This window comes from Lineus longissimus, chromosome 2, assembly GCF_910592395.1.
Source record: "Lineus longissimus chromosome 2, tnLinLong1.2, whole genome shotgun sequence".
Classification (NCBI taxonomy): domain Eukaryota; kingdom Metazoa; phylum Nemertea; class Pilidiophora; order Heteronemertea; family Lineidae; genus Lineus; species Lineus longissimus.
Genome location: NC_088309.1, coordinates 8,650,001 through 8,665,695, shown reverse-complemented (window position 1 = coordinate 8,665,695; position 15,695 = coordinate 8,650,001). Strand labels below are relative to the sequence as shown.

Sequence of the window (15,695 nt, the reverse complement as noted above, 5' to 3'; positions counted from 1 at the left end):
GCGAGCTACTAAACAATGCTGAAGGGATAATCAAATAAACACCCGTGACGTGCCAATAAGTGTACTTCTGTGATGTGACCGAGAAATGATCCTCCTTGAAATGATTGCCAGGCTGTCGATTTTGGTTTATTTACAGTACATGATGTTTCTAAATGCCATATTCACTCCCTGTTCAAGAATTCACATGTATTAGATATATACTGAATTGCTAATAAATCTTCTGCCAATGGCTGCAACTGACAGGGGTGTGCACAAAAGACAGGGCCACCTGCTCGTAAAAATTGTCACTTGACAGAAACATCATGCCTTGTCTATGGCATACTGCCCGTTATTTATTTCCATCTGCAGGTAATCGCAAGAACATGGGGACGCATACGAAATGGCCAATCGCATCCATTTAAAAATACATTTTGTGCGATGTCCAGGGCGGCCCTTTTTTTGCTTTTTCTGCATTTGGTACTTCCTGATTAGTTTTTGTTGATTTGGTAACGGCTGAGGTGTGTTTTAAATGAGCGGTGCCAATGACGATCGGAGATAAACAGTTGTCGGCAACACTTAAAGGGCTACATCGTTCGTATATGATATGACTGGTGCTCAGGAAAAATTAAATACAGTAACAAAATCTTTTTTTCAGAATAGCCCGATATGAGGTACAAAGAACAAGACGCAAACAATTACGGATTTTGTAATGATTTCCATAATCATCAAGTGAACTTGGGAATCACCTCTGATCCATCTTTCTTATTGACTAAAACGTATCTATTATGGCATTGAAAGTGGGCATCAAAATGTGTGGCTACAAGCAAATTTGCAATGTTTATATTTATGAAGGTCACAAGAACTTTGATCTGTTAGATCACTGATCTCTTGAGGCCATTCACTAATCAACATATCGATATTTTGACTGTAATACGAAAACCGACAAAACATTGTAAGATGAAGTTCATTTGCGAACGCACCCTTTTCATGTTTTTGCTGCAGGCGTGGGTGCAACAATTATTGGTAATTACATGTAGGTAGTATGGTTGAAACATACATGGTAGACACTATTAAGGTATCAATGTCATAATAGTGTTATAGTGACATGATATGATGATTAAGTTTGGCACAATCTATCGCATTTGTTGCCATGGGGTTGGTCGTCGTCATTTTCTATAGCATAATTTTTGAGAATTTTCTGAGATCAACTGCTATTGTGAACTTGTAAATCTAGCTTTGTAATGTTAATATCTACGATGAGGGTCAGTTATATGTGGTTTAAAAAAGCATGATAGCACCATACAGAGGCAACGGCACACAAAGTATTGCCCAACAAAACCCTTGCATCTCTTGTTTTAATTTGATATGTTTTAGTACCTTATACTTAATAAGACATCCCATTCGGCTTCCTTGAAACACCTTAACTCGAGATTCTTTTTGCAGATCACAAAATATCTTTCGTTCTTCCTATCAAAATATTTTGAGGGTTGATATTTTTTGAAAATTATGGCAATTCGAAATTCCGCGAATAAATTCCAGAATCACTTAACTTGCACCTGATATTATGGTTGAAGCGTTCAGGCTCGGATAGAATCAATCACCACATGATTACCGGTTGATTCTCATCCTAACTCCCAGCCGCACTAAATGACATGACATTTTTCGTGTCGACTGAGTATTGTTCATTGATTTTCAATATCATAGCGTAACACTATCTCCTAGCCAATTGAGCATGGTCTCTGATCGGATTATTTAGGCAAATACTTTAGCCGGGTTGACACATGCTGCATTAATAAGCCCATGAGGCGTTTGGCCTTAAACCAATCTACATGTACGTGCATGCTGATGTGTAGGCATCCCTAATTAGCAACTGAGGGCTGGACTGTGATAGGTTTATTCGAAATACTCAAATATCAATTTAAATCAGATGTATGGTGTTAACACTTTGCTGCATCAAGCCCACTAGCACATTTGACCTACCGTTGACCTTGGTGGTGACAGTGGCAATAATTGTTTTCCGTACAATCATTTGTTTGGTGGCTTTCTCACACCTCGAGACGTTTTCAAATTGTAAAACTGTCATCTCTTGATGCTGAGCTCTATTTATGCATGGCACATTCAGAAAGCCCACTAACGAAGAGACCGTGTAGGTGGCCCTGTGTGCTTTATCGGGACTGACATTGTCATTACTACGGCATTGTTGCTCTTTCATTCGCATTAACCGTCTAATTTCGTTCTTGATCACCCATCACCTGGGTGACACCACGGAGCTTTATTGGCGTCACTGCGGATACAATCAATAAGCAGGTCGACGTTGGCATTTACCAAAATGATTAACAAGTGACTGTTTTTGTTGCAGAGGTGGCCATGCAACATTGGACAGCAGTTAAACCATAAAGTTCTTCGCGAAAGAAGAAAACGAAAGAAAAATCTCAACCATTTCGCTAGCAAACTGAGAAGGAAATTTCCTTTACTTTTTTTGTGGTGGTGAAACGGCAACACGTGGTCTATTCCATCACAGAAAGATATGGAAGTCTTCATGCGGTAGAGCTGGTTGGTCGAATTCCCAATTCAGTTCTTGTCACCACTTTCAGCACTACAAAAATGTGCACTTTGGTTGCAAAGACACTCTTCTTGCACCATTTCAATGTATTTTGGCTGCGATATGTCCAAGCCCAGTCAGTTACAGAAAAAAAACTGCACAATTCCCCGTATCGACGTTGGAAATATCAGATATCCTGGGACGTGAAATACTCTTATCTGAGTCTGTCAGACGACGCGGCATATTTTCTTTATTTCCTGCCAGTATCATATGCAACAATTGCCTGAAAGAGTTCACGTGACCACGAAGACTGGTAATACACAAGTTACGTGATCTTCCAGAGGAATTTCGAATATCGAGGACTTTGATTATCAGATACTTTTATTCTACCAGTTGTACATTGCAGTAACATATTTGCACGGATTCTTTCAGCAATTATGCAATACGTGTACAAATATTCGTGGCAGAAGGTTGACTATCTTTGCTCCACAAGGCGATTGAGTGCTGCTTGATACTCTAAGACCGGTTTGGTTAGGATGTTATGAACAAGGCGTTTTAAGACGTTCAGTATGGATTGACAATTTGTTGGCGACACCAAGCTGTCCAGTGGTCATGAAGTCATGTTCCGGCTCAGTCCTTTATTTTACTTTCGTATAGTTATCAATAAATGATCTTAGATTTGTTGAACTAGAATATATGATTTTAAGAGGAAGAACAATATTTTTTTATCAACTTAGCAAGTCGATTACAATTGCTATAAGCATACTCTCAGAATGTCAACGGTTCATGCCAGTGCATTTTCGTCTTAATTTAACATCCAATTTATATACTCGTATTATATGCCATGAGTTCAAGTCGATATGTAATAAACTGTTTCGCTATGCTTCCAAAACGATGACCTCATGTATGGTGGAATGTACATGCCTACATAGCATCACACACCGAATATGCTACGCAGAATCCATTGAAATTGGGTCTGTATTGACGTTTCCTCTGAAGAGCTACTCTTGTATATTGGACGAAAACCTCCCTGAGGAATATTAACAGTGGAGCACTGCTTCATTCGCAATAGGAGTTTGCCTACCAAATCAACAGAATCATATATTTCGAGAAGGTTTGACCAAATTTGCAATCCAAACTGATTTTGATTGATGTAATAGCCAATATCTCGGTATTACATGCATTCATTCAATGGAAAGTACGTTCAGAACGAAAATCGTGCGTAAGGAAAATGTCTATTTTAGGTCCAGAAAAATCAAAGCAATGAGATGCTACTATACTCTTCTCTCCAAGGAGATTGTTGCGGACTTTGCGCGTAGTTCATGCTCGCGAAAATATTCTGATGCGGTAGCTATATGCTACAGCAAGTTTGCTACAAAGCTTTGCAATCCCTCTGCTAAATTGTCAGTAAAATGATCGACCCGCTTAGCTTTTTGACTTAGCCACACAATTCTTGCTCTGTTTCTTGACAGATTTATGCGCATAGCACGAGTAATAATGCTCGGGCTATTGCTCCATGCATACTGAGCTTCGCACAGTCATCATCTCTGATGCAGGGCACTGGTAGATGGTAATTTGTATTGGCCAGTTGCTTGTTTTTGATGTTGGAAACAAGTTGACTTTGTATAAATAGATTACACTTTGCATTGGTTCAGCTTCTTCTTTCATATGGCAAACTGGTTGTCATATACATGTATGTAGTACATGAACAAGCAGTGATTAATCTTTGCGTGGTTCAGTTACTTCTCTTTCATGCAAAAAACAGTTGGTACATATGTATGTATATATTAACCTTGGCATTGGAAGTTCAGTTTAGTTTTTCTGGTGGAAAACTGGCTATTTGACAAGGACGAAAACGTACTTTCTTCTTAATGTATAACTTTTATCACAAATATATCAGCGAGCTGTTTATAGTTTTTGTTTTATACATGTATATCAAACTGCTGCACGTTTTGGATTCAATTGATAAATAAACTGACTTCTAAACCTGCTTCTACAAAACGGTTTCACTTCTCAAGCCAGAATTAATTTAAAGAAGCCTGAGAGGAGTTATACAAACAACATCCTGTGAAGGAACAGAATTATAAGTCGGGCGGCATTTCTCAAGAATGAATCTTCAGTCAGTTGTATGAGGAACCAAGAAACGCAACGAGTGACGGCCGAGAGGCGCAAACCAGACAAACATCACATAACGTTCCTATGGAAACCGCTTCTGAGAGGAGACATGTCATTGCCCGCTATCTACATGCATCTGCAGTATCATTGGAGGCCGAGGACAAGCGCTAGCCAAATTTCCCGATATTGTTTGCAGTTAACGTTGCTATACGAACGGTTGGTTTGATCTGGTATGTCCAGAAGTAAAGTCAGCAACCGCAGATGTAGCCGGAAGCTTATTTTGAACGCTTGGTATTCTGTTTGGTTGCGCTTAGTTCGCGGCATTACTTTTGTAGAGTGGTCCATTCCGTTCCCTTCAACAACACGTGGACACTTCTATCTGCCTTTGGAAACGAATGCAGATTTTACTGGTCTTGATAAGAGGGTGTCACTACCAACACAGACTAACACAGCCTTTCCGTTTACATTTACAATGATACTCATATATTTTTTTCTCTCACTTGGGCATTCAAAATGCATGTTACAGCACATTAATGAGTCTTCCTTCGTGATGTCAATATAATTTCTTCACTTATTGTGCTCAGTTCTAAGTAGCCTATTTGCGGTATTTTGTAATCATGTTGTCATCAATCGACAATCAGCTACCGGGTAATTGCTCTAGTTGTACTTAAGCAATGCAATTCCATTCCTCAACGATTAAATTGAACCCAGACACAGACACGTCAGCAGTCTGTTTACATTGACATTATCATTCTGTAGGCACTCTTTTTTGTCTGGAGCGTTATTTTTTAGGACATTTCTAACGAATTGGATAATTTGCTGAACAGTTTAGTAGCTGTACGTGTTTCATCTTCCTGGCGAAATTATAAGGCAAAAGTGTGCATCTAGTCTCCTCTGGTCACTTTCCGCCTATTTTATGATAAGAGGTATGAAAAATATCTTCTTGAAGACGTTTTAGTGGCACGTCCAAATTCCTCCTGCATGTGTACATTACCGGAAATACTGGATGAAAGTAGTTTGTCGCCCAAGAGCCGATTTAGGTTCTAATGATGATCTTCCTGAAGTAATCAATAGAAGACCCTAATAAACAATATCAAAGTTCAAGTTACCACCACGGCACAAAGAGTCTGAAATGAGATTGATAAAAAATGTGGACAGAGCACACAGCTTTCGCTGACATGGCAAAACAGTCAACCCACGAATGAGTACAAAGTCTGATCATGGCAATTGACATATTCGACGTCAAGTAGCGAAGTTGTCTGCTTGACTCCTTGGCATTTATGGAGAAGCCAGCATCAAAGGAAACGATTTGTCAGAACTATGTAGGCTAAAAAGGTTCCCTATCAGTGTCACAAAGACGTTAATCGATTGAAGCGACTTCACGCTGCTGCTACTTCTGATGCAGCAGCATTCTGGTGCTGACGTTGAGTTACTACAGCACCATTTACTACGGATTTCAGATAAATGGACTGTTGGAAAATTGCTGATATTTCAACTTGTAAAATTGTTCATGATCGTATCATAGACTACATTCGTTGTTTAATGTTAAGGGAGACACCAACTCCTTTAATCATGGATACATGTCACCTCTGCGAAATAATGCCCAGCATTCATTGCATCATAGTCTTGCTAGACGACTAGCTAGCTAGAAAAGAATGCTACCTCAACGTATTGCCTATCAATGTCTATAGCAAACAACACTCCCATCAATTATTGCCAGACAATGTTAATTGTCAAATAATTAATGCAGTTAAAAATCATGTATAGCCTTTTGTGGTTCCGCAACAATTGCCTATTGCCTAACAAAGGCGAGGCAGTAAAAACTGATAGTATTTATCATTATAACCCTTTTTGCTGCTGACGAAAATAAAAATATGCCTGTCTGGGGGAGAAATATAGACAGAAAGCGATAGGAGACCAAATAGGTACACAAACATTTCGAAGGAGGTAGACAGTAACTAAAAAAATCAGGCTGGATTATAGTAACACAAAATTAAACTGGTAGTGTTAATTTGAAGGTGAAAAGTTTTCTACTTTATGTTGTGCTCTGCTAACTAACAGTTAAAGTCACCCCACCAATCATTTGCCAGCAATTCGCCTACATTGTGTACGTCAGAGATAATGGGGTGATGTGTGAATATGATTCCCTTGTGCAACCTCAAAGGGTAATTTCTGGCAAAGTCTGTCGTAAATAAGAGACAACTCCCTTATGCGATAGTTACGGTAATTCTATCACCTGCTTTCGTCCCCTGTCATCTTGCTCGACCATTTGTCACTATGCTTTCCCCGCCACCGTTTAGCTCTGGGCCCATTTCTTGCCAAAATCATTAAGTTGATGGCAAGTTCTTCATTTAAAAGTATTTGTCAGTGTACGGATGAGGCTAGCAGTAATATCGTATGCAGAGATAGGAATGGTAGTGTGATCCTCAAGAACGAATTGCCGTGGTAGGCTTAAAAATGTTGAGGGTGGCGCATGAGGCGTTTTGGCTTCCCTGCTGGTGATCGATGCTCCCACGTCGACATCACCCATTTATCTTCTTCAATCGGCCATATGTTCAATCTCGTTTCAAGTCATCCATTTCTAGAAGCAGCTTTTCTCCTGATGGTGTACTGCATCCTAGCAAAGTGATGGCCGGGCACTTGGGAGTCTTCGCCCTTCCGTCTCATCCAGTATTGAATTATCATCGCCATGTCTTCCTAGGCAATTTGTTATGGTTGCTCCGAGACGTAGAAGATGTTATCAGTCATCGCTTTTAACTTACATGAATTTAGCCATCCGTGTGTGAGACTCCTATCATTATCAGCTCAGTGCCAAACATGCCATGCATTGACGAGCAACCAGCCGTCTCAAGATCTTAAACCAAGTTGTGCTTGGGCAAATCTGATTGTTAAAACGAAAGTCTTCTGAGAAATTCTCTTATTTTTTTGTGTTCTTCAGAAACTCTTCACCTTCTGCATCAAGGAGATAATTGTATATATACTTATTGTAGTCATTACGGTTTGAGATGGACCCCATTATTTTTCGTTCACAAGAAAATAACCCACAGAAATTGGATAAAATGAACTATACTAACTGAATACGGTAAAACCTTTGTTCTTAATCGACAGACATGGGTTTGTATTCCAACAGGGTAAGCGGACCATTGGAAGCTTGACCCACATGCAAGCAACTCAAATATGTGCTACTGACTCAACCGCGCAATGAAAGAAATCGCTTACACAAGGCTTAAAGTCATTATATGACTGATAACGACTGTCAACACATGCAACGACTACTTTCCAACATAGAGTAAGTAACCATACCGACAAATGAAAGTCGTTATGGTGAATGTGAACATTACAGGCAATGCTAAGCGTCAACGAGTACGTTTCCGGGCCACATCAATATTGCATGTTGATGGGTTGAGGGGAGGACTCTATAGTTACCAGAACAATGCTGAAGATCAATAGAATGATGTGTGTGCTTTGTTACCAGTGCACTGTGCTCCGAAAAAGGCGTTCGTTTGTGCTTTGCTCTAACATGTCTATAATGTTCGCCCATTCTAGGCAAGCTCCTGACATGATGCTGCGTATCCCGATATCTTGAGGCGATATCCGAAACATTGAATACCATTATAATGCTGAAGCGATATATAAAGACAGATGGCAGTGAGTAGCAAAGACGGCTACATGGTTCCCGTTCAATAAGAGGTATTCCCAATGCAGTTCTTCAATTGGTATGCACCATAGGAGTTGTCTGAAACTCTACATGTAAGATAGAGACCATTCTGTTCTCGGGATCGTTAGCCTGACCAACAGCTCTGAATTCTAAATCGTGTTAAAACCATTGAAATAGTTTGTTTTTAAATGCTGGTCTGTGGCTTGACGCTTGGTGGAATATGTATTCAGGGCAAATGGAAACATCAGAATTTCGTTGAAACCTTGCATTTCAGTCCTGCAGAACCGCAGTTGGTTGATCATTCTATGTTAGGTTACACTGGCAAGCTACGCTAATGAAAGCTTTGATTTGGTATTTACCTCGATGCCTGATGGGGATTCTTTACGAGATACCTCCCATTTGCTTTCCCCGTTTATGCACTTTTTTAAGATTTACAACTCAACATCGACAGCAACATGCTGACACAATTAAGATGTTTTGCCTCGGTTTACCACGACTAGCATTTTGAATACATACCTAACCATATCTTTTCTATTTCAGTTAATATAATATTTGAGAACAACTTGGTGAATGCTTTTGAAATCTTAATACTCTTCATAAAATGTTCTTCATATATTTTTCAGTTGTTCAAGAAATACGACAGAGATGGCAACGGTCACATCGACAAAACCGAATTGGACGTAAGTTGATGAATATCCGAAAGGTGCAAACACGAGCCGAGTTGATAGCAATGAGATTATACGTAAATCACAGCAACTACTACATTGTTAGAGTTGGTCTAGCCCCAATATCCTGCAATTGACAGAGGCACCCTTGAATAAATACAATTTAGTTTGTGATAGATTGGACAAGAGTAACAATTCACAAGAACTACATGTATCAGTAGTAAATAAATGTCGCATTTAGGCATGTCGTCATCGCTCCTTGCCCGAAAACTGCTTGAAAAGCAACTCTGTAGTCATGCAAGACGATTATCTGCAACAATGTTGTTTTATATCGATGGCTTCATAGTGGCAAAAATGTAAAGCCACCGCTACATAAAAAAGAACTCAAGAAGCCAGTCCTACTGGTCGAAAAATATCATTCGTTGTTCTCTTCTAGGCCCTACTGATTGACGTGTTGAAGGACACTGAAAACCCCAGCCCAAGCCCCGAAGAAATACGGGACCTGAAACAGAAGGTGGTAAGTAGAAAATACGGCAACTTGAGATCAGGGACTTATCACGGATCCTTAAACGTATACGGATAGAATTGTATTCAAAAATCGTTCTCTTTCAACATAGTTTTATCCGTATGTATAAGGGGTATTGATAAGTCGCTGTTTCCAATCTCCGGGCCCTGTTAAACAGCTGATTACGTCAGTTTACTGTGAATTTCATAACGGAAAAACCCCTTGTATTTTGTATAACGGGAAGCGTGCTGCGAAACTGACATGAAAACAGTGGTTTGCATAGCTGGGCGCAACATGCACCGTTACACTACTGCAACTTCGTGAATGCATTAACAATCAAGGTTAAATCGAACGGACTTCAATATACGTGGACTGCAGCATCAAAAATTTATAAGAGTAGGCATTGGATCGAAAGGTTGCCCGCCATAACCATAACAACCAGTTTATGATAATTGCGGAAGTGACCACGGAGCACTTAATACGTTACATTGTATTTGAAAACTATAATGGCATTGATGGCCAATGCATCCCTTTGTTTGTCATGTTTGTGACAATAAAACAAAGGTTCCTGCTGAAATTACCTCGACTAATTTGTTTCTTTGCTATCTTTTTATGCTGTTTGGTTTATTTCCCAGTAAACGACTAACCCAGTCACAATAAAAACTGGGAGGCGGGAATATATTGCTACCATCACTTGTCTATGAAATCCATAGCGGAATCTGGTGTGTACTGTGAAAACCAGAAATCAGCTGGCAAATAATTGTATCAAGCAGTATAATGCAGCATGCGGCACTTGTGGATTTGTGACTTCGATAATTGCCTCGTCGTGAAACATCTAATTCCAGACCTCACAAAACATCTTGTACTCCGCCCTAAAATCGAAGACTGCATTTCATAGTGCCAACTATAAACTAGTGATAACCGATCGTTATAAAGGTATCCAAGAGTTGCTTATCTTTCCAGAGATGATCCTACGAAAGTCAAATGTAACTTCATTATCCTATAGAAAAATACAAATGCTGCCGTTTTTCGCTTTTTAGGGTCCTATATGCAGATACTCAAATCAGCACATCAATTTTCTTTGTGACAAGGCATACTGTGGGGATGGGTTGGAGATGGGGAGAGTTGTGATAACCAATCGAGAATAAAGAGTAGGTTCTGCCGATTCGAAGAGGCAATCACTGCCCACTTCGACATCTTTGACATTATTTTGATTTTACAGCTTGAAAAATACGACACAAACTTCGATGGTAAACTTGAAATGAACGAACTGGCCTTGATGCTGCCTACAGAGGACAACTTCCTGAACGAATTCCGAAATGAAGTGGCGGTATGTATTATACACATACATTACATCACACGCAGATTCTTTGCCATATTTGTACTATTAGTATTAGAGGGAGGAGTAGCGCAATGTATTTACACTGTACCTTTCATATACTTAGGCTGTATCTTTTATACGTAGATGCATCACACTTATCATACTTGTACTATATACTTGTACTACTTGTACTAGCCGCGTTTCTTATTCATGACCGAGTTGTTAATGCGGACGAAATGATTCTGAACTCAGCAAGTGCTATCATCTCATCTTGGGGGCTGCATCGATTGCTTTAGATTATGTCTTGGGAAGAAAAAGGTAAGGCAGGGTAGTCGTTTCTGGAAGTGCTTAGGCCGAAATTTGGGCTATCAATGTAATTGTTAATTTTAGGGATGGACACCAAATCTTTAATTCCACTATTTTTTGGATGCGATTAACACTCATTGAACAATAGAGTAAATAACCAACGAAGTCAATTTCAGTTCACAGTCAGTGTCACCATTTGCTACTACATGATGTTAAAGGGTGATTCCTCAGGCTCAGGGTGACTTATCGCCGCTGCCGAGCAAATTTTAGATGCAAAAATAGCGCAAATTCCGAACGATAAATGCATAACATGTACTTCGTTATGTCATGGTATCATGCATATGCTTATACCAAAGAATAGAATTTACTCATTCTTTAGCACCATAGGTTCACCATCTCTTCCTTGGATAAAATGAGCTAGCAGTATCTCGTGTTCTGCTGACATTGAAACCCATTGTGACTTTGGTTCTCCCGTTTCGATCCAAAAACCAATACTTGCGTCTAGTGACAAAGTCTGGGGATCTTCCTTTGCCCAATGGTAAACATTAGCAGCAATTGTACATACCTGGATTGAGATAACACATATTTTTTATCCATGGAAGAGATGGATATACCTATGGACCTGCATAATTTGTTTACTAAACTCTATCCTATTGTCCATTCTAGATGGAGGTAAGATTTTGGAATATACTTGTTTACTTTAGCTCCATCTAAACAGGGAATCCATCGAAATTTTTAGGTGGTTCCCGGTATCTTATACTATATATTCCGTTGAGGCTAAAATTACCTAAATGAATAGAGCAGTAGATTCTGGATCCCATTTTTGTTTTTTATTAAACGCGTGACAACTCAGAGATGATTATGTTTTTGTTGCCTGTAGTAGGTTGTACTCGTAATGGTGACTATGTACTTATTTCTACAGAAGTTCAAATGATATATAAATCATTTTAATTACGCTATTAATTCCATTGAATCCTTTACTACACTCAGTCATAATCTATTCAAAGAGTTATGCAGATCCGAAAAGGTTAATTTGTTTTTGAAGTCACCTGTTACATTAATTATCACTGCCTCTGGTTGATGATGTATCTGATTTAAAAAAATGATGGTAAGGGCATTGCCATGGAAATGGGATTACAATCTGTAGGAGATAAACTCTAAGCATCAAGCTACTCAGGGATAAATCTATCAAAGTTTGTGTGTAAACTGCATTAGATAACTGTATTCAGTGTGTTGGCTTGTTTCAGTCTTAAATAAATGTACACAGTTTTTAAATATAAATAAAACGTGTATAGTACGTGTATGAACGGTTGTAACATCCTTCATTTGTATAGTTTAAAAAGTCGCTGACGGAAACGTGAAGGGATGTATACAGTAGGTGGCACATAACATGTTATTCTGTCGTTGATTTTATGATAATAAAGAACCAGGATTCGATCGGAGATGAATACAAGGCTAAATGAATTTATATTGTTTACTCAGTGGTTTACACGAATACATGGCATTCTTTAATGTCAACTGTACATCCTGTCACCATAAACAAACCTCGCTCCTTTAGACAATGTAATAAAATGCATAAAAATTCACCTCATCCCTTAAATATTTACCATAACATGTATTACACCTTACAGTTTTTTAAGAGTACACCTAGGGAATTGCCTGGATTTTCACAATTCTGCTTTTGTGTTCTATATAAAACCAGCTTAAGATTGTTTTATTCCAACAGAATTTTGATAAGTAAAAAATACGAGATAAAAAATCATTATTGTACAGCCCGAGGATATTTCTGTACATGGTCTCACAATCTTTTCCAATCATAAAAAGATGGTGCATATCTAAAACGAATAAAAACGATATACTATTTGGAATGGAATTCTACATTTGCGTAGTATTGTCATGGATTTATTTGCTCTTAAATGGCTTGAGTTTCTTATGAACGTGACATGGTTTTTGTGTTTATTTCCAATACTAATTCTCCCTGCAACCATGTGAAACCTGCATGTTATGATGGTGTGCTTTGTGATAAGTAGTGTGTAGCTTAAATATATACCATTTGATAAGGGGCCTCAGCATAACAAGTGAAAGAATATAATTGAACTATCATGGGTATTTGTCCATAGTTAAAATATCAATGAATAACCTTAAGCTTATTTTCTACACTAGTTGGCACAAATGTCATTCTGGAATACTGGTATAATTATAGAGCAGTTCTTTCTTTGTATTTTTGGTATATGTACATACATCTCAATACAGTGGTTCCTTTCTTCCAATTAATAAGTAGGCGGTTGCAACATACTTACCTCAAAGCACAATGCACTTATTAAAATGGTAATTCAGCAGACAAAAAGTGCACTTTATCTTAAATCGGTGTGGTGCAAAAAATTCTATTCCTTCCAAAAGATATCATGCATTTGCTAACACCGAATGTAAAAATATCCAGGGACGTGTGAAAGTGCATATCAAATAAACAGATTAATCATTTGATGACAAAAGTTAATGTTTACTTGATATGCAGTAGCCATTTAAGAGCTTGAAATCGATGACAAAATGACTTGGATGCTTTTACTACATTTGTTCTTATACTTCTATCCCGCTCTGTTTACAAATCGCTCCTCCAATTTACAGCAGGTATAACAAAATTTTGCAGCTCCATCGGGCACTTTACATATCTACAACTCTATTTTAGATGAACACATCCATTATTCCTTTCGATATTCAGAATATAATTGAGTTCATTTATTTTTTTAAAATGATATTGATACTATCATCTTATGTGGTCAAGGAAGTAATTTTGTGATCATGTAATTACAGATTTCAGTCAACTTGAAACTACAGCTAACTCCATATCAGGATACGTTTGGGGTGTATATAGGATTTATCAATTGGTTACATTATTGAATCAAAATGAAATGGTTGTGTAGGAGAAGCTTTACGACAAAAAAACAACTGTCATCTGTTTTCGACCAACTGAACTGCTACCTCCCTATCATCCCTTTATCATCCCTGGGCCCTGACTCTCTTAATCATCCTCAGACTGGTACCAGGTTACACCTCCAAGAATTCGATTTCATTCAAGATTTATGTTTCATACTTAATATTCTTCTTGAACTCCTTCCTTGGCACACTCTATCAATAACATTTACCTCAAAACTAACGTATTCAATCTTTCAGTAACTTAAGTTTAACATGTTAATTCTTTATATTCATGAAAATATTTTTAAAGCGATTTTTAAAGGAACTATATTGCCCGTAATAAAATGAGGAAAGAAAATAAGTATGCTTATTGTCGATCCTGTCATGCAGGTTTCGACACAAGTCATTACAGGGAGTTTTCGAAACGCCAAAGTAAACGCCTATCCCATTGTTCGACTTCCCGATAACTTTGTCGAACAATGGAATAGGCGTTCACGTTGACGCCTCGGGGAATTTGCAAAAATCCCCTCACAAGTTGCTCACATAGGCAGGAACAGGTCCGATACGGCGTATTACCTGTTAACAATAGCCCTACATGTAATTGTGATTATATGGACGGCAATAATTGTGAGTAACTATAACATTATGTTACATCACAATTACTATGAACGTGTGTTGTAATTTCTGGCAATATAGCGTCTTTTACTCGTTTCAGCATGGAACTTTTCATTGTCACATACACGATGTAGTGCATCGGACAATTATATCCTGATGCTGAATCAGATGAATAGAGCATTCACCTAGTGTATACACAGTGCAGTTGGTTTACATGTAATAATAATATATCTAGAAACACAATACCTATTTCGTACATAGCCAATAAGTGGATGGTGTTATTTCTAGAAACACAATACGTAGGCAATGAGTGACTTTTGCAATTTCTAGAAACACAATTACCATTTAGTGAATGATTTGATAGTAAAGTAGTGTTTATCTTGTTGATCATTTTGTTCACATTTTGTTGAAGACTGATTGTAGCATTTGTTAACATTATACTTGACATCAAACCTATCATTCGATCTTTCAGCATTAGTTTCAAACAGTTGGTTAATCAGCTCTGAATGTTGAAGGGAACCAGACGTAGCTAGGGCAAAAGCATTTAGCACGAATGAAGCTGACCTCCAACAAAGAGGTTTCGAATATAATGTTCAGCAAATGCACTTCACTATTTTGAAGGGAAACTATCGTAGGCAGAAGGCAGGTGATGTTGGTTGTGATTAGTAGTCTTCAAATGACAACAATGCAAATTCAGAGAACTGCCCTCTCTTATGTAGGAAGCATGAATAGCATAGATAGTGCTGAACTTTTATTTACTGTGAAATATTATCACACCTATCGACCACTTGCTGAAGTTTACTCTGGCCCACTTGCCTCCTGCATAGTCTCTCTTGACAAAACTTTGAATAAAGGTAGAACGTGGTTTCAGATAGCGCTCTTCTTTCATTCATTATGTACAATAATTGGTTGCGGTGTTCAATTTCAGAACTCTATCATGGGCGGTAAATCGGATGCTCGTGTAAGCCTAAACTGGGATATATAAAATATGCCCTTGTCATGTGCCGTGCATTGGGGTGCATTATTGTTTGTTTTAAATTTGTATGAACCTTTCCTTTATAGGGGTTGAGAGGGGA

The 15,695-nt window shown here is 38.3% G+C and overlaps 1 protein-coding gene across 4 annotated transcripts in view; it reads left to right on the top strand.

Moving 5' to 3' along the window:
• LOC135482519 (calbindin-32-like) overlaps window positions 1–15,695 on the top strand; it is a 51,059-nt gene that overhangs the window by 22,169 nt on the left and 13,195 nt on the right. For 3 of the 4 annotated variants that reach the window (XM_064762609.1, XM_064762607.1, XM_064762606.1), the window contains exons 3-6: window positions 8,918–8,974; window positions 9,396–9,476; window positions 10,687–10,794; window positions 15,548–15,580. In XM_064762609.1, coding sequence (XP_064618679.1) covers window positions 8,918–8,974; window positions 9,396–9,476; window positions 10,687–10,794; window positions 15,548–15,580 — 279 coding nt within the window. The remainder of the gene's footprint in view (window positions 1–8,917; window positions 8,975–9,395; window positions 9,477–10,686; window positions 10,795–15,547; window positions 15,581–15,695) is intronic. The other variant, XM_064762608.1, reaches the window with a different exon arrangement.